Raw genomic sequence first — 24,537 nt, forward strand, 5'->3', positions numbered from 1 at the left:
CCAGGGAAGGCCAGGCACCAAGTTGTGGCATGACCAGAAGGCGCTCGCTGCAGCCGCCCTTCATCTCAGAATGCCAGAAACCACAAGGAGGGCCTTCCTTCCCACTCCTGCCAGGTACAAAGAGCAAGAAGAGCAATGAAGCCTCCTACAAGTTGCAGATCATAGTTGTAAGGCAGTATTCAAAAGAGCTGGAGAATCTCACAGATCATACCCACACCACTTGAAAATCTACTTGCAGGGAACAAAGCATCCTCAGCAAAGCTACTGATACGCTCCAAGGAGGAATGGAAGTTGCTCCATTCCCAAAGCCCCAAGTGGTGCAGCCCCCTCCCAAGGAGGGGTGTGCAAAATGTTTCACATTTGCTCCAGTTCAAAGCGCAGCATTTAGGGCTCAAAACGGTTGGTTGGTCACCGTCGAACTAGTCGCTGGGTCATCCAGCTTCCCAAAAGGAGACCCGGTGGTTTCAAACTGGAAGCCCATCCAAGATGTTTGACTCGGCCCATTTCAGACCCCAAAGGCAGCTGGAATTCAGACCTTCTTCTAGGGAGCCCCTCGCAGGTTAAATGTCCGTGGCCTTTCCGTGGAGGGTCGGGGTCAGTTCTGTCCACCTGCAGCCGCCCAAAAGGAGCCAGGGGCCATCTTGTGGGGCAGGAACCCTCCCTGGGCTCTGGAGGAGCTCCCACGCAGGAGGGTCGCTCTCCAGCCCTCCCCCTTTCACCCCAGGGGGAGGGACAGCCGTAGCCCCCTTCCCCTTCCCCCAGTAGAGCCCTGACGGGTACTCTGAGCCGCAGACTTGAGCGCCTCTCACCCAACTGAAATGGCGACGAGGGAGAAAACAGACCCCCACCCCAAGGTGTCTTTCCTGCTCCCCTTGACCAAACGGCAGCCCCTGAAGGGCAGGGATGGCCAGAGGGTCACAGCCACTCTTCCGGACTCCGGCTGCCCAAGCGCCTGAATGCCCACGAAGCTGGAGGCCGCCAGCAGTGCAACGGCAAGATCTGCCTTGAGGGGGCCATGGGAAATGTGGGCGGAGCAGTGTGTGGCTTTCCTAGCCCCGCTGCTGAGGCACCCCCCACGGACCTTCCTGGGTTGGGCCCCCCTCGCGGCATGGGAAGAGGCGCCGACTGCGTCCATCAGCAAGGCTGCTGGAGGAACGCAGGGATGTGCGCCCGTGTGTGCACATCCTGTTTCATGACACGTGGCCAAAGAATAACAGGGTCTGCATTTTCATTTCAGCTAAAATAAAATGTATTTCAGTTCTAAAGGAAGGTTTACATTTCATTAAAAACTGAGAGCCAAATGCCGGAATCCCAGTTTTCAAGTAAGCACCGGTGACTCCTTAATGTTGTGATGAAGCGCACGGATCCTAAGATGCTGCTGGGCAAACGGGACAGCAGCCGCCACCTTGGCAGAAGGAAGGAAGCCGGTGGTTCTCCTGGGACCGGCTCAATCCCGGCTCTCCCATGATGAAGGCAGCCCCCGCACAAGCTACTCCACAGCAGCGGCAAGCTGAGTCGTTCTTTCCTCAAACGAGGGGCCCACTCTGAGGCAAAAGGAGGAGGGCCTCACGGCGCACTCAGGGGCATAGAAGGACCTCAAAAGTCACACGGCTGCCTCTCGCAATGAAGACGTTCTGTGCTGCTGGCTCCACCCCAGCCCACATGCTGTTCGACAGACCTCTGGCTCGGCCGAACCTGGAAAGAGGGAGGTGCGCATTTGACTGCAGCACCCTGGAATTCTGCCCCCCACTCAGCCCAGAAAGAAACGAAGGCAAAGGGGAAGGTGCCCCTAAATGCTCACCTGGCCCCGGCCACAGGGGCCCCCATGGCTCAGGCAACTGGCATCCCAGCCCTTCCCACAGGTGCCACCGACTGACCGGGGACAGGGGGGCCCTGCCTGCCACAGAGCTGCGGCCAGTGCCTCCCACCAGCTGAAAGAAGAGAATTCTTGCAGAGTTACTCCAGGCCAAATCTGGCCTGCGCCCCAGAGGCAGAGAGAGGGGTGGCCACGCTGGGGATCTCAGACAGAGCCCAAGAGGCACTTTGACTACTGGAAATTTCCTGTCTCTCAAGAGGGGCTTCTGGAGCCCTCAAGCAGCGCAAGAGCCCAAGCCCTCTGCCAGGGCCCGCCGGGCTTCAGGAGTGGTGTGGTGTGGAAGAAACAGCGCGATTCCTCACCTGGACTGGCTGGCTAATGCCAACTATGGACCGCAGCGCGTTACTGTAATATCCCAGGAGAAACTCTCCTCCCGCTCTGGGGAGCCCCTCAGCCCCCAGATAAACCTGAAAGAAATGAAGCCCCCCATCACTTTCAGCAGGAGCAGAAAAGCAACAGAGATGAAAGTCCTGGGAGTCGTCCCTTACCTGCCTCACGCCTTCCCTGGAGGAAATTTCATTGTCCTGCACCCAAACATACATCACGTAGTCGTTTGCATGCCGAAAGGTCACCTGCAAGGGAGACAGAAAGAGTCGTCAGGGGCTACTGGGTCCCAAGGTCCACCTGCCACAGGCAAGGGGGCTCCCAGTGGGAGCGGAGCTCGTTGCCTTCAGGGGCCCAGTGAGATGTCAGCTGAGAGAGAGCCAGGGAGCTGGCCGCCAGGTGGGGATTGCAGGATTCGAAGGCCAGACAGGCCCCGCAAGGAACCTTCCCAGGGGGAGCCAACTCCTCCGGGAGCGCCTTTTCTCCCCAGAGCCCATCCTTTGGGCAGGAAGAAGTCTTTGTCAATCGCTCAGAACTCTTTATGACACAGGAAGACTGTCTTCCCGAGGAGACACTGCTGCTGCTTCAACTACGGCCAGCGCTGACCGTGGAGGCAACAGGCTTGATTTTCTCTGGCAAGCCCAAGAAGGAGATACGTTGCAGCCTCTGCTGAGGAAGGCGGAAGAGACAGTTTCTGTCTGGCCAGAGAAGGCCCCTGTCTCAGCACAGTCTGCATGCTCTGGGGGGGCCTCGGGGGCACCAGGAACTGCCTCTAGTGCCCTGGCAACAGAGCAGGCACAGGTCTGAGCACCAGCCTAGGCACCCCCTTCACGCCACACCGTGCCAGTTAGCCAGTTACCTTGTAGAGACCAATCCAGTCCCAGGCGCTGCTTACAAATTCTGGAGAGGTGACGTAACTGACCGTGGCATCCTGCTCGGCGCTCCATGTGCCCACTGGATACAGCAGGACCAGGGGGTCAGTCCACAGGGGCTGGACCTGCAGGAGAGCCGCCCAAGATGAAAAAGACTGGGGAGCCCTTCCCTCTGAACCGCCCGCAGCTGGGACCCACCGGGCTCTGCATCCTCTGCCAGCCCCCTTGGTGCACAACCCAGCCAAGGGCCACTTTGGCCCTGCTGCCAGGCTAAGGCCCACACTCCAAGCCAGAGCTGGCCCCCGGACAAAAAACCAAAATGGGACTTAATCCGAGTTTCAGAGAAAGCCTCTCTTCCGAGAGGAGCAGCTGCCTCGGGGAGCGGGGATACCACCTTCAGCTCAAAAGTCCCAGTGACCGGCTTGTGATCGCTGATGCTGTAATCCATGTGGCTGGTGTAGTTATGCAGAGACACCGACACCCCTCTCTCCTTGGGAGCCTCCTTGGGCTGGGAGCACGGGAGGCCCTTCACTCTCCAGAGGATCCGGTCGGTCCAGGCAGGCTTTCGCTTCTTCTCGCTGCAGAAACAGAGAGAGGGGAGGTGGCGAGGACGGGTGCGAGCAGCTCCTCGAGGCAGCCCAAGGGCCCCCCCCCCCACTCCCCGAGCAGAAGTAACACCAAGGCCAGAGGGTTAGTCAACTCTGCATCACAAGCTGGATTAAGGCGCGGCAATCGGCAACTAAGCCTGGGGGGCGTTTTGTTCAAAGTGAGTCCACGTGGCAAATCCCAAACCCTGGGAGCCCAGCCAGTGCATGGGCACCCCCACCCCAGCCACCCACAAGCAGTTTGGTCACGCTATGTCCTCTGTAGTCCTGAGTCTAGAAAAGGCCCCGTCCCAAAAGAAGCCGTTGCCTCTTTTCAGCCGGAAGTCGATCCGGTGATCAGGCAGACGAGGGTGGGCAACCTGGGCCGGATGCGCCACAAAGGTAGCGTGCAAAACCGATGCTCACGTCACCCTTTGACTCTTCTGATCAGTTGCTGCTGTTGCCCTTTTAAATGCTTTCTGGGTGTTGTTTTTTGCAGCTGTTTTGCATTCCTCCTGGCCATCTCTGGTGAGTCAACACACGTAGCCCCTGAACGGCAAAGCAATGGCCACTGCTGCTCCCTACTAGCCCCCAAGGGTCAGACGCTCTGCAGCGCACACAGACCCAGCGGTTCTTTTGCCTCTCGATCCATAACCGTGCCAATTAATATGCCAGGATCACCCCAGCAGCAACTGAGTTAAAAGAAGTGACCGTGTGAAATTCCTAAGTCAGGAGAATCACATGGCCTAAAGGTCTAGGAGTTCGAAAAAATTGCATGCCGGTCTCCTTACTTGGACCAAGTCAGTGCCTTCTCTCCCCTGCAAATACAGAGAGACATCAGCACCCACTGCAGGGCCCTCCTATGGAGGGGCAGAGCGCCAGGCCTGGCAAACCAAGGCAGCCCACCCACCTCGCTCTCCTCCACACAAACACTTCCCGCTTTCTGCTTGGGTTGACGGAAAAATCCAGGTTATTTCGGTGGCGTCTCCTGCCCAGACCAATGCCAGAGAGGTGGAAAGCTTAGCCCGAAGCCCCCAATTCCGCTGCCCCCCAACCTCCGGCAAGAACAGAGCAGTCACCTGGTGTCATACTCGTCTGAGTGCAAGTCAAACTTGTAGGTGGGTTTGAACTTCAGAGGGCCCTCCAAGAATTCCTGGAGAAAGAATGCCTTCTTCTTGGCCATGTTTAACTGAGAATCGGAAGAAAAAGCCCCTTAGCACTGCAGATCAAGACCAAGAGCCAAGCCTTCTCCCAGGAGCCAGGGCAAGGATCTGACGGACAAGCTGCCCATAGCCTCCTCCCCGCCCTGAGGGGAACAGGAAGGGCCCTTGGCCTGGCAAGCAGGAGAGGAAACACCACCACCCAACCAGACAAGGAGAATGTTGGGGGGAACCAGAGGCAGGTCGGCTGCACAGCATCAGGGAGCAATGTGAGCCACTGCATCCCCCACCCCGAACGTTGAGGGGTATGGAATCCCAGTGAAGAGCAAGAGGGGAGGGGAACTGTGCCCAAACCAGAGAGCAGGCTGGGAGACGGCACCTGGTCTTTCTCCCACAGAAGGTTGTAGCGGCTGTTGCTTATCGACTCCCGGATAAAATGCAGCCCATGGTCTTCAATTCGGAAGTTTAAATCGCCAAACCAGAAGAGAAGCCTGGAAGATGACAGAAAGGAGTGGCGAAGAGGAAAAATCTGCAGAATCAGGTGTGTACCCTCTACCCCAGTGGTTCTCAACCTTGGCCACTTCAAGCGGTGTGGACTTGGCTGAGGGATTTTGGGAGTTGAAGTCCGTAACACTTGAAGTGACCAAGATTGAGAAACGCTGCTCTACACCATTTGCGTTCTGCCAAAAGCAACCGATCCCCAGCACATTCTTTACGAACTGCTTTATTTAACCAAGCTGTCAGACTAAGCACCTAGAAAGCTGGCACCTTCTAAGAGTAGCCAAGTTTGCAGCAGTTACCAGAGTGGCTTTCAGAAACGCAGCAGCAGGAGCAGATGGCAATTCCCTACTTTGCTCTGGCAGGCACCCTCTTTTAACCTGAGAACAAGGCCTTTGGGCGGGGGAAGGGGCCTCCAACTTTCTCCCTGCAGAACTCTCGTTTCCTGCTGGTGTCTGGGCAGCGCCCAGGGAGACCCACGTGGCCGCAAGTGGTCTCTAAGCCAGCAGACAAGGCCCTTCCAGTCCCCACCCACCCAGCAATGCTATGGGCAGTCCTCAAAGCCCCCAAATTCGGCTGTGACTATTTGGGAACCATTTTCAGTTCTCTGAAAGAGATAGGCTTAGGGCTAAAGCAAAAGTGAAAATTATCTGGGGTAAAATAGGGACGCACATCATATAAAGCTCAACATGAGGTGCGTGTTAGAATTATTCTACTCAGCTTTTAAATCACTTTTTTTTTAAAATCTCTGCACCTGACAGCCTACCCGGGAGCACACGTGTGCTTTTTCGAGAACAAGCAAGCTGGTTCTGAATGACCTCCTTTCCTTCTGAAGTGGCAGCAAATGCAAAAGCAGGCTGTCCACCCCTTCTGGGTCTCTTGGAAACATTGGGATGGCCAGTGCCTTTCATTTAGCTGTGCCTTCAACCCATTTCTCTGTTTTTTCTGTGCCAGCCCCCCCTCTTCTCTACCCCCCAGCCACCTCTGCCTGTTCCTTCCTGCTGCCCCCTCCACCATGAGACCAAGGGGGCCAGAAGGGACCCACCACTTGCCAGAAGAACAGAGCCGCTGAGGGGGCGGCTGGCCAGACCTCCCTTCTCCGCCAGGCTGGGCAGTGGGGCCCCCTGGGAAGGGACTCACTGGTGATCCAGGACAGAGGGGAACTTCTCTTCAAAGTGCTGCACTTCCAGTATGTGCTCAAAGTCATCCAGTCGCTGCTTGGCATTCTCCTGGTGGGCTGGCAAGTGGCAGTTCAGGAAGCAGACAGAGTGTCCGTACAAGGACAGGCGGATGGACACCCCTCCCTTGTTGCCCTGCAAGACGAGAGACCGTGGCTGCCTCCCCCACTCCCAGCTCAGCAACTCCTGAGGCTCTGCAGGGTGCAAGAGGGGAGGCATTTTTGTCTCCTTTGCAGACAGACACGCTGCTGGGTTAAAGCCCTGCTCTCAGGAGGGACAAACTCATAAAAGAGTAAGTTAGCAAAATACATCAAGGTAACCGCTATATTGGTATAGCTTTTCTTTATCCCCCTGGAGTAGCCCTGTGACCAAAAGTCGGCATTCACGTGTCCTGCAGCATCACACGTGCTTTGCTGGGTGCATTCAGGGAGCTCTCAAGTCAGAGGTGCTCCCCAACATCTGAGGGCCACAAGGGAGCAAGGGGCTCCACTGGCTGCCACAGCAGGGGAAAGTTTGCCTGGCCCCAACAGCCTATAAGGTGAAGAAGGCCCGCTTCAGAAGCTTCTGCTTTTAAACTCCACACCTTCCATGTTGGTATGACTTGCTTTGGTGCGTTATACATATTTTCAATAAAACAAAGATGCAGAACTCCCTACCTGACGATCTCCATCTCTACTGAGATTTTACAGAGGCTTGAAAACTTTCAGCAAGTGCTTTATTGGCTGGCTTCGCATGCTTTGATTTGGTGGTTTGCAGTTAGTTACAAATTAAATACCAGATTATTGCCATTTTAATTCTTATCATGGTTTGATGCTTGCCACTCTGCCTGCCTCCCTTAGAAAGATGGAAGCGTACAAAAAAAGTAAAATGTCCCTTCTGGCAAAAAACGGAGGTGTGCACGCGTGGGGGCTTGGCCACAGCAGAATTCTGCCACTCCTGCTTTCCTGCCACTGTACCTGCAGCTTAAACAGACCGAAGGCCTGGCAAGATCCCTGTGAAGCAGCTCACCCAGTAGCCGTGCAGGCCGGTGCGGGTAAACTGGCTCCGAACACCCCGTATGAAGGGCAGGTGGGCTTGCTTTGCAAAGAGGAGGAGGAGGAGGCCCTGCATGCGGATGGAAAACACCTGCAAGCAGAGAAGAACAGGCCCTGAGCCCGCCTGCAAACACGCAGAGCAGTGCTCTGCCCATGACACAAGCTCCCTCTGCAAATTCCCTCGGCTGAGGCCCAGAGATTACAACCTGGGAGAACAAGTCTGTCCCCCTTCTGTGTAAAAGGACCTCGTGCCCGAGACACCTGCCATCACTACAGAGCACAGCATCTGCTCGGCACACAGAAGGCCCTAAGTTTCAGATACCTGGAGCAGGCAGGGCTGTTGCATCAAACCCCTGCGGTGGGGCTCGAAAGACCCCCAACTGCCCTGCCTTGAGCCTCTCCCTGCGCTCCATGGAAAGTTGCAGACCACAGCATAGCAGTGCAGGCCCTCAACTGCAGGGAGCAACACCCAAGATCCGGACCGGCAGGCTGACAATTTGGCAGATGGCCCCAGCCTCAAGAGAGCACGGCCTTTTGAGAGCATCAAACTCAGAGCGCCTGTTAAGCCTCGGCTGATCCAGGCAGTCCCAAACGGGTTCTGCTCCAGCAACACGCAGGAGCCCGGAGCCAGCCCCAGTCTCCACATCCTCTAGACCAGACGGACCCTGGAAACTGGCAGTTCGCTTCCTTAGGGGTGAACCGGCTTCGCAGCCAGGCCGCTTACCCTGATGTAGCCCAGCGGGGAGAGCACTGTGGTAAGGAAGACGGTCCAAGGGTCTTCGAAAGCCAGGTCGGACAGGAAGCTCAAAATCCTGGAGTTCACCTCCTGTAAACTGAGTGCCCAGAGGAGCCTCGGTCATCCACCCGGCAAAACCTGGCCCGAGTTACCGGCACCGCCTGTCTCGAGGGGCCGGGCCAGCCCAGCCCTCTGCCAGGGGACCGGCGCTTGGCACCCCGCGGGGGCGCCCTCGAAACAAGTCAAGGGAGGCCGCGGAGCCCGCGGGCAGGGGGACGACGGGGTCCCGCGGAAGTCCAGGCGACCCCCGGCGGGCAGCAGAGGAAGAGGGGAGAGGCGGCCCTCCCGTTCCGACGTCCAGGCCCGCTCCGGGAAGGAGCCGGAAGCCTCCGGCAGCCGACGGAGCGGAGGACCGCGCGGCCCGGAGAGCGCCCCGGCACCCACCCGATCACGTAGAGGTCCACGGGCGGGTCCGGAGCGCCGAGGCGGAGCAGGGCTGCGGCCTCGGCGGGGGGCGGCGCGGTGCCCACGTTCCAGGTGACCAGGTGCAGCCTGCGGAAGGAGACAGACAGACAGACAGGCAGGCGGGCGGGCGGGCGGGCGGGCGGACGGACGGGTGACCCTGCCCGCCCCGCCCGCCGCCTTCCCCTCCCGCCCCCCCCTCGCGGCGCCCCTTCCCCACCAGAGCCGCCTCCCGGTCGCCTCCATCGCCGCCAAGGAAGGCCGGCAGGAAAGCGGGCGGCCAGCGCCGGCCCGGCTCCCCTCCGCCCGGCCCGCCCACGCGTGACGTCGCGCGCGCCGATTGGCTTCCGCGGCGCAGGCGCAGAGGCGGAGCACTGGGGGGGGCCGGAGCAGGCCCGACGGGAGGAGGAGGGTATCTTGGGGCGCCGTCGGCCGTGGGATGCTCTGCGGCTCCGGGCCCTCCCAGGCGGTGGCGCCGCCCTCGGCCTCTCGCACTCCCGCCATCCCGGCACTCCGCTACCTGAAAGACCCCGCGCCCCGAGGGAGACCCCAGACCCCTAACCCGCCCGGGGCGCTTCGTGTGGAGGTGCGGAGCAGAGGCCGGAGCCTTCCCCGCGCCCCTTGGCGCTGCAGCGGGAAGGGATTTGGAGCGGCTCGCGCAGGGGGACAGGGAAGGGGATTTGGGAACCTGGACATCTCGGGACCGAAAGCGCCAAGGCTCTTAAAGCCGAGATTTTTCCGCCGCTCGACTCCGGGGAAAGGAGGGTCCCGCGCATTGCAGTCCGGCGCTCCACGCAACCTTGCTACGACGGGGGGGGGGGGAGGGCAGTTGAGATGGCCAGGCAGGCCCAGCTGCTCCTTCACTCCTGGAAGCTGCAGCGGCTCCTGGTGCCACATACAGCTGGCCTCTGCTGCGGGTCTAGTAGCTCACCTGAGCAACTATCCTGCCTCCAAGAGGCATTGAATTTGGGGATGGGGGGGGGGCTTCCCTGGCTCTTACCAACTCCTTGAGATCATGCCACAAGCCGCCCCCCAATAGCCCAAGTAGAAGTGGCCAGATGGCACAGGAAATGGCAATACCCACCCAACAGCTGTTCCTGATGGTTGTGTTGCCCCACCAGCTCCAGAGGGCACCATCACTGCCCTTCTGGAGGCATGAAAGGAGCAGGCCCTCCTGAGCTTCATGTGGCAGCAACACCAACTATAGGTAGTCCTTGCTTACCATTGGTTCAGGATGTTTGAACAATGGTGATGAAAAAAGTAACTTTATGGCCCACTTATGACCTTCACATCCTCCCTCAGTCATGTGATCACCATTACAGTCAGTATGCATTTGTCCTGTGCCTGACCTGTGGCTGTTTTTTTTTCCCCCTGTTGCTGAGCAGATTGATTGGAGAGAAAAGGTTGCAAGAGAAAAAGCAGTTTGCTCTTCTACACATCAAAAGCAATGTGATCTCACAGCAGCCTGGGGCTGGGAGCCACTGGCTCAGTATGCAAACAGCTGACAGTACTCTCTTGAAATCTCTCTCTCCAATCTCTCTGCTCTGCAGGTGGTGGGGAAGCAAGCAATTTCTGTAGGCAATCTCTCCTTTGCCTGACCCTTTCCCTCTGCTGGTGCGATCACATTGCTCTCGATGTGTAGAACAGCAAACAGCTTACTCTCATGAAATCCCTTCCTCTTCAATCTCTCCGCTCTGTGTGGAGGGGGAGGGAAGGGTCAGGCAAAGGAGAGATTGCCTACAGAAATCATTTGCTTTTTTTTCTTCCTCCCACTCACAGAGCAGAGAGATTGGAGAGGAAGGGATTTCAAGAAAGTAAGCTGCTTGTGTAGCACACCCACAGCTCCCAGCCCTGAGCTGTGGCACAGTTGCATTGCTTTTGATGTGTATAAGACAGGAAGCAGGCACTCAGGCATTCCAAAGGGCAGGGACACAGCAGGCAAACAAAAGGTGTGAAACTGACTAGTCTTGTCTCTTTCCAGCCAGAAAACACAGTTGGGGTCACGTGATTTCCCACTTAGCAACTGCTTCACTTAGTGGCAGAGTTGCTGGTCCCAACTGGGGTTGTTAAGTGAGGACTACCTGTATGACAACTTCCCAGCTGTCACCATCATTGATCAACTCGGTGCAATGTAGACCAGCCTCCTTGTGGTGCACCCCAGGCAACGTGACTTGTCACGGCTAAATAGTCTACACATCTGGCTGCTGGACCTCACAAGGATTTCCCAGCAAGAAAAAGCAGCATGAACACCAAACTGCTATGCCATAAGATTAAAAAAAAACATCACTGATTAATGGGAATTAATACAACCTGAGAGATGTGTGGAGTGGGGTAGGGATCACACTGAATATGCCCATTTTCCAAGCATCACCCAGAATAGAAGCTCAGCCAGGGTGCTCTGTCTATGATTTTATTAAGAGTTATTTCCAATAGGCCTGTATTGGAAGATCGGGAGACCGAAAAAGGCACAAACTCACAGTAAAGAAACAATGAGAGCATCTAACCTATTCTACAGAGCATATACTGTAAAAACCAATAGCACAAGGAGCCCCACTGAACTGGTCAGGAAGTCCTCACAGGTTTGGCAAAAGAGGAACTGAGAAAAACAAGAGCATGCTAAAGTGGGGGGGCATGTTTGCCCACCGGAGCTTTGGACTCCGCAAGGCAAGCGAGCAGCGCCCGCAGTTTGCATCTCAGCACTTCGGCTGACGGCCCCTCTCAGCAGCCCCTGGGGTTGGGGGTTCTGGAGGATGAAGCCAGGCACAACTTGCAACACCGCAGCAGCTGCAGCTCCCTCAGCCTCCCTTGCTGCTTGCTCTCCTCAGCAGGGAACAAAGGGGCCAGGCATCACTGCAAAGGGGGAAAGGGGGCTCCACAGAAGCCTCAGCTGCAGCTGGGGGTGTGTGCCAGATCCACTCCAACGCAGAAGCATACCACAGGACACAGAGGGGGAGTTTTCTGCACTTGTCTTGTTCTCCCTGCTAAGCAGGAAAGTCATGTTTTAATAAGAATTCTTGCCTTCTCCTACTAGAGTCATTTTAATTCTCTCCCCCATCCTCAAAATGTCACCATCTGTTCCCAGAGCTGCACAGCTACCCGCCAGAAAGCCTCTCGGTTAAAGCACAAATCTTTTAAGCAGGAGTGAGAACAGCAGTGTGTTCCAGCATATCCTCTTAGCCACACAATTCTTGGTAGTGTAGCTCTCCCAAATCTCTGCATTTCGGAGGAAAGGGGATGACTTGGCACCATGTGCCTTGGAGGAGAGGAGGGACTGGTGGGACACAGCTGGGCCCCAAAGGGCTTTGCCTGCCTGCCAGGGAGATTTTGCCCCAACTTTAATGCTGCCTCCTGCAACAGGCAACACCCAACTACCTAAAATCCCTCTCCGCTTGTCACTACGAAATCCACAGGCCCTGCCAAGAAGAGCCTGTTCGCCACAACACAACAAATCTGCTTATTGCACCGGACCTCCTTAAGGCAAGGAATGAATCGGCAGGTAGGGAACCAGGGGAGATCAGGACAGCCGCCTCCATCCTTCCCAAAACAAAGCTGCAAGCCTCTATCCTACCCTGTTCCCCCACCCCTCCCATTTTGCCGTGAAAGCCACCTGTCTATCGCCTCTGCTTTGGAAAGGGGAGCAGGGAGCCAGCTCCAGAAACCCCGCTGCAGTTAGCCCATCTTGGCCCGTAACAGCAGCGGGTGTTCATTCCGTCTTGCTCAGGTGATTGTCTGAAGGGGAGACGGGTTCCGGGCTGTGGGCTCTCCTTGATGAGCGGGCACTCCTCCAGAAGCCCCATGGCAAGCCACCACGTCCAAAAGCCCCCTTCGTAGCAGCACTGACCCTGGTTCAGGCAGCCCCTCGCATGAGAGAGAAGAGGTCTTGGGTGGTCAGGTGTGTGAGACCACCCCCTCTTGGAGGGAGGCTTCTGTTGCTAACACAGGGCAAAGCCGCTTTGTTCCTGGCTCCAGGGCACACAACCCCAGAGCAGCAGCAGCAGCATCGGGCCAGAGCTCAGGGGCCGGGGGGGGCAGTAAGGAGCAGAGACCACAAGAGGGTTTGGGGAACTGTGCGTGAGCAGCCGTTTCTGCTCCGAGGGGACCAGAGACGCACCCAAGACTACACTCTTTACGGAGAAAAAAGGTGGTCCTCGTATCCGAACACCAGCATTTGTTGTGCTCAGCACTGAACGCCTCTCTCCACAAATGGATGGGAAAGCAACAAGGTGGCAGTCATCCCAGGATTAAGAAGAGGGAGAATGGGTACGGAGGAATTCTAAATCACCACATCACGAGACTACTTCAACAAAACCTGCCACTTGGAAATCAAAGAGTCACATGAGAACCAGTGTGCACCCTCCCCAGGGAAAGGGGGTGGTCACAGAAGCAGCTGTCCTGCAGGGCTGCCTCCTCCCCGAGCACCACAGTCCGGATGCTCAGGACCAAAGACTGTGGATTTGTTCGCTAGATTATGGGCAACTAGAGTTAGCAAGGGGGGTGGAAGTTGCCGGCTGACTGGAGAAAGGAGGGCTTGATCATCCAGAGAAGGTCCACTGGTCAAGTGGGTGGAGTTCCTGGGCCTTCCTGCAGACTCCCTCGCACACTGGAAGGAGAGAGAGAATGAACGTGAATGATGCAGGCAGGCTGAGCCAGAGAGCGGAGAGGCCACCTGCGTGGCACCGCAAAGCCGTTTGGCTGGTTCTTCTCCAAAGGTCTTGAAACCTGCTTATGGAGGGCTCTGCCCAGCCTGTGTTCTGACCTGCAGACAGCAGCCACAAATGCGGAGGCCCAGCGTAGCAGCAGTTATTCCAGCCCCCCGGCCCCTGCTCAGCCCTATGGCCCCTTCCCCCATTAGGAGGGACTGCAAAATTATTTTTCATAATTCTGTGTCTGATACATGGAGATAGGAAGGGCCCACACTGACAGCCCCTTTATCCCCCATGGGCAGCACGTCATTCCTAATGTCAAAGAAAGTGCGAGTGCAGGGCACCACTTGGTTACACACCGTGCGTTAAAGGAATCCACACTAGTCATCTGAAGCCGACATGCCTTTCAAAGGATCTCTTTCTCTCATCTACAGCAGAGAAAAGGCCATTTATCTCTGGTCTTTTCAAAGGTGAGCAAGGCATATAGAAAACCAAGTCCCTGGGAAGCCCACTGGCACATCTCTGATTGTTCCCTGAAGCGCTCACCTCATCCAGCTGCCTCTTCGTCTCTTCCTCCATTCTGCGAATGTCCTCCATTGTCAGGTCAACCCATTTATCGAGCCAGCAGAACAGCTGCCGGTGGAAATTTGTAAAAAGCCGCCTCTCTTGCTGCAAAAAAAGAAAAAATGATGCTCCAAAGTCTGGCTTGAAGGCTGTCCATAAACATGCATGGCAAGTAATGGAACACAAACCACTTGACCCCAGAAATCACTTAGTGCTCCTGAATGACCAGAAGCTGCTGTAACTATTTTGAGAACCTCTCGTACAATCCAGGCACATGAGCTTCTGCAAAAATGCTGCTGGGGAACTGCTGACAGCTTCTGCCCCCAATTCTGCTCACCTTCTGAATAAAGTTCTCAATTTTGTTCTGCAGACCCCACCATTTGAATTTGACCGTTACTAGCTTGTAAGCACACATGTACGGGCATTCAGCCTGCTTGCCCAGCTCCTTCTGAAAACACAAGAGGCAATCCTTTCAAACAGGGCCAGCGGTCCCAGGAGCACAGCTGGTGCCGCCCCTCCCTCCCCCGCCACCGATCCTGCCCACTGGTCCAGCTGCCCAGCCTGCCTTGGGCAAGTGGGAACCCCACCGGTCTGACAGCAGTCTCAGCTCAATGGCAGATCCCAGGATATCCTTGGCAAACCACTCCCTCGGCGCCTCCCCTCCCACTCTGGTTCTGTTTGGCTCCCAGCGCACTCCCGGAGATGCACCAAGGCCACGCCAGGCAAGCAAGGAAGGGTCCTACCTTCCAGTTGGGCCCCAGAGGGCCACGGCCTGTCTTGACTGATTTGAATTTTGCTGGGTCTTCTTCTGGCTTGTAATCCTGCATTGGACAAAAGAGGAATGGTAAAGTCACAGAAAGGGGAGCCCTCCCACCATCCCACAGGAGTCCCCGTTTCTCCTTCCAGGCTCTGAAAGCAGCAGCCCAAGCACCTAAGGAGGGATCACCCCACACCATCCCCCCAGCACTTGTTATGGCTGGAAGGGTGAGCGTTCGTCTTCTCTTCCTTCCTCTGCTCCTTATTGATGGGTTCGCTGCCCTCCAGCCTGGTGGGCTGTAGGTCCTGCCCCAAAGCTGTTCCACGCCATTAAAGCAAGCAACGTAAATCAGTTGCAGATGCCTTCCAGTCCTCTGTAGCCCCCCAGAAGGCACCCATCCAGATTTTAAGCCAGCAACGATGCACTCTCTGACTCTGGTCTTGACATTCCAAGCAAGCAACATCCCGGCTCACGGGCATGCCCAGAGGCTCCAGCCGGGCAGCTCCCTGTTGGCCATGCCCAGTTCCCCCCTTTCTCCACTCCCACTCCCCGCTCAGCCAAAGGGGCAGGGAGGCCCCTCTGTTCAGCCCAGCCTTGCCCCCCCGCTGCTGTACCCTGGAAAGCACGTGGCTCCGATCTGCAATGTCTATATAAATGGCCTCGACGTTCTTCCACTCCTCGGGATCCAGTTTGTGGACCTGTAGGAACAAGGAGGGGTGGATTTCAGTTTACGTCTATAGATGCTCTCCTCTGCCACGGCTTTTAGGACACCCCTCCCTCAAAATGGATTTCTCTTTGGGTGCAGTTGCAAAAGAACTCTACAAGAAATGCTGAAAACATGCAAGAACAAATTGCTATTGAAACTGATGAAGTCAACAGTTTAAAGAGCAAGTGCAGGCCAGGGACAGACTGGACTAAATGGCACAGAAAGCCCAGCAGGACAGTGGTCACGTGATCCTCTTGAGAAACTGTGGGGGGGGGGCGCTTCCATGTGTTAAAGGGGAGGGGAAATATGGCACTCTGAGCTGGCTGTGGGCAGCCTGTCTTGCTATGCCACCTCCAGTTCCTGCCAGGAGAGAGTCCCCAGCACAGCAGCCATAAAAGGACATACCCCGAAGTGCCTGCCCGGCCCACTTACATTCTCCTGCATGCCCGCATCCGGTTTGTGCCAGGTTTCAATTTTGATCAAAAAGTCATCCTTCATGTACTCATTCTACCAAGAAGAGAAGATCGCTTAACTGGGAAAGAGATACAAGGCCTGACCCCACGCTAGGTTCCCAGACACCCTGGCTGCCCCCTCCCTCCGGAAAGCTCACAGGGCAGGGGGTGGGGGACACTGAGTCCCCCACTGCAGAAGCCTTGCACTGACCCCCCAGGAGGTGAGGGTGCCCTCCAGCAAAGAGCTGGCTCAGGCCCCAGGACGGGAGTGGGGCTGCCAGCCAGGCCACCTGAGGGGTCTCTTCCAGATCCGAGAAGAGAGGAGCCCAGCCAGGGGCTCCAGGGATGGGAAGCAGCAGCTGGTAGAGGGCTGGCATGGTCCGGGGAGCTTAAGAGCTGGAGGAGAGCAAGGGATGGGGACAGGATGTTAGACAGAGAAGCCTGCCAAGTCCACGGGAAGAAATTGGGGTTAATAAAAAGTCATGCTGAACAGAAAGCTGGCACACATCACCCTCCTTCTCAGGAAGGCCAGGAGGCTCACAAGCCTTCTTGAGAAATCAAAATGGGCTGTATTGGGAGTGTGTCCATCAATCCGGAATACAAACAAGGGAAACAGGGGTGAGAGAGAGCCTGCTGAGGGACAACCTCAACCATTTGGTAACCTTTTGGGAATAAGCAAGCCTCCGTGGCAGGCATTTGCAGAAAGCGCTCCAAGCAACCGGTCTGGGCCCTCCAGCCCCAAGAGGGGACCCCCACCTCACCCAGCTCACAAGGGCTGAGACCACAGAAATTACCCGGCACCTCCGGCAATGCAGCCAAGGCCAGCCTGTCCCTGGCAGTCCAGCCACTTACCTAACAGGGCCCGAAAGCTGTACTTACTGTTATAACTGCTCCAAAACCCAGGACATGGAAAGAAAGACAGAACTTCAATCAGGGATGCAGCCACTGCTCCCCACTTGCCCCTCCCCACAGCTGTCGGTGCCAATCCCAGGGTCCCAGGGGACACCTGCACAGCAGGAAGGGCTCACCCACCCCAGAGCCTCTACCTCGGCCGCCCGCAGTCCCGCTTATTCAGAGGGAACTCTAAAGGTTCCCCCTCAGCTTGAGCACCCAACAGGGGGCTGCCAGGGAGTGCCTTTCACAAGCACGCCTGATTTTAAGGCCACCCTTAACCAGCTCAACACGGGGAAGGGACAACCGAGGTCCTGCCTGCCCAGATGACACTGCGCAACTCCATGGTCCCCACTGGAGAACACCTCCACCCTTCTGCCATTCTCTGGCCCTTGTTGACTTCTGTCTGGCTCTACGTGCACAGCAGGCTGCCCAGGAGCCCAGCCCCACAACCACCTGTTGGGTTAGGATTCATCCCCCCTTGGAAAAATGGGCAGCACCAGTCAGCTAACAGAGCTCTTCTCCCCAGCAAGCAAGCACCCCACCAGAGAAAAAGATGCCAGCCTGATCCTCCCACTGCAGCCCTGTCTCCCCCTCGCTCCCAACACACGTGTAACACAACCCAGGGCCATGCTCTGCTGTAACTGGATGCTTTGGCAGCCTGACTGAATGATTAATGAGGCAAGTGGTGGCGGATTCTGTAACCCTCTGTCCTCTCTCCACCCCCCCTTCTCAAAGAGGACCCTGGTAGCAGCAGCAAGGCAGCCCTTCCAGCGATAGGCCGGACAGAGCTCTCCAGCTGCCTTATGAAAGGAAGGGTCCTACCTCCAAGGGAGCACAAATGGCCTGGACATCTCAAGGGTGCCTGCCCTCTGCCCTGAGCCCAGGACACCCCACCCGGCTTAAAGTGGGGGAGGGAGGCCAGAAGCCCATCGAGCAGCAGAGCAGCAGGTTCCATAGCAGAGCCACCGTCTGCCCAGCCCTGGACCCAGAGTCAGCCTCAATCCCAATGGAAGGTGGTCTGGATTTTGCTGCCTAGTATGGAGTAATCCCAGACCCACTAGCCCAGCTGACCTGCACATTTCTCCCAAAGGATCTGGCTCCTACCGTCCAGACTGCAGGGCCCCAAACAGCCAAAGCAACCTGGACAGCATGGAATTCTGGGAGGAATCAAACCCCCAGCCCGGCAGGGGGCACCCGCAGAGCTTAGCTGCAGCTGCAGGTTAACTGTGCAGGAAGGAGAGGAGGCTGAGTCTCTTGAAGGATCTCAGAAGTCTAAGCTGAAGTGCTCCTGCAGTGAGCTAGGCACAGACCCAGATGACACTTCATGGCCTCACCCAGGCCACCCAGGAAGACATTCTTTCCAGAGGAAACAGGTGACTGCCTGGCAGGCCAGAGACCCACGTTTGGAAGGCTCTGCTCAGCCACCGGCCAAGGTGGGAGGCAGAAGAAACGGCTAGGCTGTCCCCTGAAACAATGCCACCCTCGAGCTTGGCCAAGGCTTTCCTCCCTTCCAAAACAGGGATAAGAACAGCTGACCCTGAGATTTGGGGACCTCATCCGAAGCAGCTCAGGAGCATCGGGCAGTTGCCGAAAGCAGACACGCCTATGACACCTTCACAACACCAGCCCCATCCCACATGGGAGGAAAGGGGACCTGGCGTCACTGAGCCCCCAGGAAAGCCACCCAAAGCCTGGCAAGGGGAAGGCAGTGGCAGCCACAGCAGCAGCAGCTGCCTTGGCAGGACTCACCGGTCCGGCAGAAAGGGTACGCGTTCCAAGCTTTCTCGTGAATGTCCAGGGCTCCCTCAGGGGCCAGCATTCTCACAAAGGGAGGGACCTTGCTGCAGGACAAAGGAGGGGAGAGGTCAGCCTTCCAGAGGTCTCTCCCATGCAGAGGACACAGACGTAACCCCACAGAACACAGAGCCAAGGGTTCGGCCTGCAGTTCTTTCTGCTGCCAGCAACCACAGTTAAGGGTCTCACCACGCAAGACCAAGCTAGGCTGGTTTGCATCAAACTGCAAGAGAACCTCCTTGCTTCCAGAAGCAGAGGGGATTTTCTCCCAGACTGGCCCAGAAAATAACATACAGGTGGCCCAAGATGACACCAGCCCCTCTCCGGGGAGGCCAGGGTATGCCCAACAGACAGGCGCAGGGACGCCACCCTGCCTCCTCTCTGCCTGCCCCAGTGTTCTTGTCACCAGGCCAAAAGGGTTTTCTAGGGACAGCAGGGCATGCCCAACATCAAACGCCCAGCCTAGCTCACCCCCAATTACAGACTGTATGCATGAACAGGCCAGTGTACCCCGAGGCAGCAGGAGGCCTCCACAGCAGCAGAATCCACACCAGAGGGTGGGACCCAGCAGCAGCAGTGGGCAGGACCAGCGGCCACTATTTCAGGGGGTTTGCTCACTGCGGAGAAGGGGGCCGTGGGGTCCCCTAGAACAAAGACTCCTGTTCCAACAGAAGAGACTTTCCGTAGCTCAGGTCCAACCTCTGGATCCCCAGGCACTCTCTGAGCTCAGCTGCTGGCTTGCAGACGTTTCATTGCCAGACTAGGCGACATCATCAGGGTGAGGGAGGGTGGGGTTTGCCTCCTGTTTATATACTGTAGCTTGTCCTGTCAGTATTGTGGGGGGATGGGGGGGTGCTGGTCGTTTTCTCCTTGGTAGCTCCTTGATTAGGCTATTATTTTCTGCTTGCCTGTTTGTCTGGTGCTGACAACCAGACAACCCTGCTTATCTGAGTGTTGGCTGCCGCAGGGGATGTGCTCTGGTCCTTTTGTTTCCTGCCTAGGTTTCTTATTGTCTCTTTTGAATGGTAGGTAAATGTGGGTTATCTCTATGTGATTACCAGTGGCCAATCTGCATGAATGCCAAGTGTCCAGGAATTCCCTAGCATTCTTGGATTTGGCTTGAGTGTCATCCTGCAGGACCTAGGAAGCGTGCCTACTCAGTGTTGGCTCCTGGCCTCTAGAATGACATCCCCCTGGAGATCTGGAGTGCTCCAACTTTACTGATTTTACGCAAATTAATTGTAATCCACCCAGAGCCATTGCAGAGTCGGGCGGCCGTGTAATTGCAAAATTAAACTAAATCAAATCAGGAACTTGCACAAGACCGCTACTTGGCACTGCGGGGACTTCCTCGGGCAGTGCCTCTCTGCACCCTAGAAGATTCTTCCTTGGGGCCCTTCCACGCCACCTACCTCTGCAAGTGGTATATCTTGTGTGTATATTGCCCCCGCTCTCCATCTCGCTCGTACGGCTCATTCACCAGCACTTCTACCCCTTCGCCCCCTCCAGTTTCATTCTTGCTGGCTTCAGCAACAGAGTACAGCTGCCCCACCTGGTACTGAAGGGGGAAAATGTAATACTGTCAGGATTGCCTATGACAGACACTGTTACACGTCTGCAAACAGGAAGGTTGGAAAATACAAAGTGAGCAAACAAGCAGGCTTTGGGGGCCCGTAGCTCACCATCCAAGGCAGGCTCAGGGGTGCTTCCTGGTGGCTCTGGGGGTCTCACGTGGGGAAGCAAAGGCAGGGACCTGAGAAGACTCCAGAGCCCTTCAGGTCAGGAGGGCCATAATGGGCATCGGCCTTCTCCACCAAGGAGCTGTCTGAAGGAGAGAGGGCCTGACCCCGTTAGCAGCCAAGGGCTCTTAGTTGGCATGTGACCCCTTGGCTCCTGCACCAAGATCTCAAGTGGTCCCTTGCTGTTCTTAGCCCAGGTTCTACATGGGGCACTGAGGCTGAATGAGAAGCCCATGGGTGTCAACACCACGGACTTGGACCATTTTTGGCCAAAGGGCAGCTGGGACTGTGTGCCTCGCCTACGTTACTGTTTAACTAGTTGTACTCCTGCTCTGTCACAAACAATGCTACTTTGTGCTGACTGGCTTTAGCTGTGCTGTTGGTGCACCACCTGTCTGTACATCATGAAGTCATCGGAAACAACAGCGGGCTGCTGAATCGTTGCAGGCCCAGCTCCTAAAACAGCCTGAGATCGTATCTGCCCTCCTCCCATCCTGTGTGCCAAGGGAACTCCAGAACTCCAAGCCAGCACTGACACTGGGTTTCATAAACAATCCCAGACATGCCATGGCTCTAGATACAAATAAGCACAGGGAGGGGGCAGCAGTAGATCACCCGGGGCCTTCCAGAACTTCTGGACTTCCTCCAATGCTAGCCAGCATGGTCAAGAACTAGGGATTATGGACACTGTAGTCAACATGTTTGCAAGGCCCGTGGTTGCCTAAGAGCATTAGTACTTCAGGGCACAATCTGGAGGACTACTAATGCCAAAAACTAAATATCTACTTGCCACACGTAACCCCATTCACAACTGCCCTAACCCTAATTCTGGCTGCTTTTCTCGCCGAGTGGCAAAATATATTTGTCTTTTTCCCCAGAGGGAAAATGCACAGAACTGAGGATGCTTGAGCACATAGACAGGCTAAGGAAGAAGTGATATTTCAAAATATGGGACAGTCTCTGTGAAGCTTAGCCCTAGGAGAGTGCTGCAGGCACAGAGGAATGGCAAAATCTGGGCTAGATAAGAGCATATGCATAACCCTGCTGGATCAGGCTGAGGCCCATGACACTCCAGCGTTTTGTTTCTCACATGCACCTCTCACGGTGGTTCCCATGGCATCTGGAGGCCTGCTGCTCCAACCCGCAGTACACAGTGAGACACCTGGCAAATCTGTGGCAATGGCTGGGCGTGTGACTGCCAATCGGAGGGCTACAACGTGGAGTTGTAGGAGAGGGGACTTGGGAGGCGCAGGTGCAAAAGACGGTCTGAGGGAGGCTCAAGGTCCCAAGCCAGAGAATGTCTCCCCATCAGGGAAGCATCACCAGAACAATTTCAGGGCCAGGGCAGGCTAGTATTGATGGGATACAGATTCTTTGCAGAAGAGAACCTGCTTAAAAGCCATTTCTTTATAAGTTAGTTTATTCCTTTGTTTCTATGTTACCCGTCTGTCCTAACCATGCACTATCTGGTATCTTCCCCACGTTCCGCCCAGCTTGGTTACCTTACAGACTTGAACTTCTAAATCAGAAAAAGGGTTTAGCGGTAGGAGGCAGAACAAAATAATAGCAAGAAAAAGACCTCCACATGGAGGGTGTGTGACGCCTGTCCTCCAAGAATTGTCCAAACCCTTTTAAAGCCATTCTAGTGAGTGGCTACCCCCACATCTTGCAATAATGAACTCCTCAAGTTAACTGGCCACTTCCTTTGACAATCAGTATTTGAGAAAATGCAAGAGACAATCCCACAAAGAAACAGTAATGCTTTTTCAGGAAGCCAATTTTCATACAATAGGTGTGTTTCACCTATTAGAGAATAGCTTTCTTGCAAACTTATTCCTAACTACTGAAACAAAGAGCTCAAGAAAGAGAACAACCAACTAAAGAGTTTGTACATTTCTTGCAAACTGATAGTATCACTCCCAATAGAAATTGAACTCAAGCAGATTGCTGTCATGCAGGAAAGCTCATCACACTTCTGCAAACTATGGAAAATGGAAGATGAACCCAACAAGGCTCACACACAAATGGAGCTTCCCCTTTCTACAAGAGTATTAGAACCTCACCCCAAATTGCTAGGAACCACTTGAAGAACCGTAACAACATTTCCCCTCCATTCCTAATAATTCCCCTACTACATCTATGGCAAAGCATTCCTTACCTACAAAGGCACAAGCTGTGATGGTTCAGTTAATTTGTAACTGGCCACAGCAAGCTCCTAAGTTTTGCTAGTTTTCTTGGAGAGGTAGGGGGGAGGGAGGGGGGAGGGAATATTAGCCTCCCTTTTTCCTGAGCTTTGGCACTAGCCACAAGATGGAAAGTAGAAGAGGAAGAAACAGAAGGAATAAAGGACTTACCTCCTCCACCGACACAGGCAAAACAACACGGCTGCAAGAGAACAGAAGAAATGAAGAACGGTTAGGCAGGATCATTTCAAGAGCGGCAACTGAACACCATCAGAAATCCAGAGATCCATGTTGAGTTACACTCTGCCAACTCCCAGAATATCACTGACTTCCTTAAAGGACTTACTGTGCTGACCAACCTGTGTAAGGATTTAATGGCACAAACCTAGCCAGCTTTCCAAATACACTGGTTTATGGGACACAACCCTGACACAATGCCCAATTCTGGGTGAGGAAGTCAGCCCTGGACACTCAGCAATGGCTCCTGTCCAAATGAATTCAGAAGCAAAGGGTGGAGGAACACCACACAGTAGGACTGACTGAGCCAGGCAGTAGGATGCGGAGGAGGCAGCGCAGAAAGCCAGGGAGGGAGCCGCAGCGACAGAGAAAGCCAGGGAGGGCTGAATGAATGGCGGAGAGGGGGGAACTCCTCGGAGCAACTCAGACTGACTGACCCTGTCAAAGAAATAAACCACTCCCAAACTTCAGAACTAACCCCCAGGGCGTGCTGAATGGCCCGGCCCAGCGAGCGGTTTGCTTTTTACAACATGTTGTGGGCCGGCACCGGGAAAGCAGCCTCCGCTCGACCCACGGACCCCGCCACTCATCCCTACAAGGAGAGAGTGCGCTCCTCGCGCTTGGCAAGGGAGCCACTTCCAGAAGCACAGCCGGGCGCTTCCGCTTAGCAGGGGGCCGCCGAGGGGCACCTCCAAAGGCGCCCGTCCCCTCCCCAGAAGGGCTGCGGGTGACTGGGTGAGGAGGCTGCCGCCCGGGGTCTGTGCCCAGGGAGCGCCCAGAGCGGATCAGACGGGGTCCCGCTCCCTCACTCGTCCTCCGGCCGCCCTGGGCCGCGGTGGGTGCGCGCGTGAGAATCCAGCTCCCCCCGCCGCCGGCCCACGGAGATCCCACGGGGAACCTGGGGGGCCAGGAGCCCTCAGCGGGGGAGGGGCGCCCCCCCGGCGGTCAAGGACGGAAGCCAGGCGCGTCCCTGCCCGGCGGCCCCCGAGCGGCTCCTCCCCCGCCAGGCGATGCTGGGACGAGCCGCGGGCAAGGGCGATGGGCGACCGGCCGCGTCGCAGCGCCGCTCCCCCGCGTGACGCAAGGGCCGGAGGGTCACCGCGTCTTTCGCGGGCCCCCACCAAGGCGCAGCGCCGCCCGCCGCGGGGCCGGGCCGGGCCGGCGGGACCTTCAGGGGGCCTTGGCCGGGGGGGGCGCGCGGCCCGCTAGGAGCTTCGGCCCCCTCCTCGGGGCCAAGGCGCCGGCTGCAGTCAGGCGGGGCGCTCCCTCCGCGGCCCAGACGGGAGCCCCGCCGGCCCCCGCCTCCGCGCCCGCGAACTGCCTGCCGCGGCGGACCCCGCTCGCTCACTATTCTTTGACGAGCACCATGGCGGGCGGCGGGCGCGCTCCTCTCGCTGCGCTGCGCTGCTCTCGCGCGGGCTGGCCGGCCGCCCGTCCGTCGCCCTTCGGCCCCTCCGTCCCCGTCCGCCGCACTCCGGGTTCCGGCGAGGGACGGGGAGGCGGGAGCACCGGGCGGCGTTCCTCGGCAACAGCCCTGCGTCACCGCGCGGCGTCGTACGCGCGACGTCACGCGCGCGGAGCGGGCGGCGCTGTCCTCCTCTCTCCCCTCGGCCGGCCGGCCGGCCGGCCGGCCGGGAAAGGGAGAGTCCGCTCCTCGCGGCGGCTGTTACCGGCCGAGCGCCGCGCCGTTGCGAGTGGCGGAAGCGCGAAGTGCCGCGCCGCCCAGCGCCCTCCAGGGCAGCCCGCTTTGCAGGGCCCCCCGACTGTAAACTGCCCAGTAATGGAAGCTCTCTGGACGCAGTTTGGACAAAACATCTGTAATAAAATCAAATGGAGCGCCGCAC

At 56.7% G+C, this 24,537-nt stretch overlaps 2 protein-coding genes across 5 annotated transcripts; both read right to left on the bottom strand.

Annotated features, from left to right (window-relative positions):
- Positions 1-1,231: 1,231 nt before the first annotated feature.
- On the bottom strand, positions 1,232-9,051 carry INPP5K (inositol polyphosphate-5-phosphatase K). Of its 4 annotated transcripts, none has more exons than XM_063294611.1 (13): positions 8,945-9,051; positions 8,707-8,814; positions 8,251-8,359; positions 7,501-7,596; positions 6,455-6,627; positions 5,196-5,307; positions 4,736-4,845; positions 4,448-4,540; positions 3,467-3,650; positions 3,060-3,197; positions 2,365-2,448; positions 2,179-2,283; positions 1,232-1,695 (listed from the first exon to the last, which is right to left on the bottom strand). In XM_063294611.1, the coding sequence occupies exons 1-13, from the start codon at positions 8,968-8,970 to the stop codon at positions 1,597-1,599; spliced, it is 1,437 nt and encodes a 478-aa protein (XP_063150681.1). In that variant the 5' UTR covers positions 8,971-9,051; the 3' UTR covers positions 1,232-1,596. The 4 variants fall into 4 exon arrangements, with proteins under 4 accessions (XP_063150681.1, XP_063150689.1, XP_063150673.1 ...); XM_063294619.1 differs by having other exon boundaries at positions 4,448-4,474; positions 7,501-7,617; XM_063294603.1 differs by having other exon boundaries at positions 7,501-7,617.
- A 4,160-nt stretch (positions 9,052-13,211) lies between these two features.
- On the bottom strand, positions 13,212-24,178 carry PITPNA (phosphatidylinositol transfer protein alpha). Its single transcript, XM_063294639.1, has 12 exons — positions 24,042-24,178; positions 22,628-22,658; positions 19,947-20,092; positions 18,490-18,581; positions 16,726-16,733; positions 15,827-15,901; positions 15,303-15,386; positions 14,675-14,752; positions 14,269-14,379; positions 13,914-14,036; positions 13,727-13,795; positions 13,212-13,324 (listed from the first exon to the last, which is right to left on the bottom strand). The coding sequence occupies exons 1-11, from the start codon at positions 24,059-24,061 to the stop codon at positions 13,748-13,750; spliced, it is 816 nt and encodes a 271-aa protein (XP_063150709.1). The 5' UTR covers positions 24,062-24,178; the 3' UTR covers positions 13,212-13,324; positions 13,727-13,747.
- Between the last annotated feature and the right edge of the window lie 359 nt (positions 24,179-24,537).

This window comes from Candoia aspera, chromosome 1 (genome assembly GCF_035149785.1).
Source record: "Candoia aspera isolate rCanAsp1 chromosome 1, rCanAsp1.hap2, whole genome shotgun sequence".
NCBI lineage: Eukaryota > Metazoa > Chordata > Lepidosauria > Squamata > Boidae > Candoia > Candoia aspera.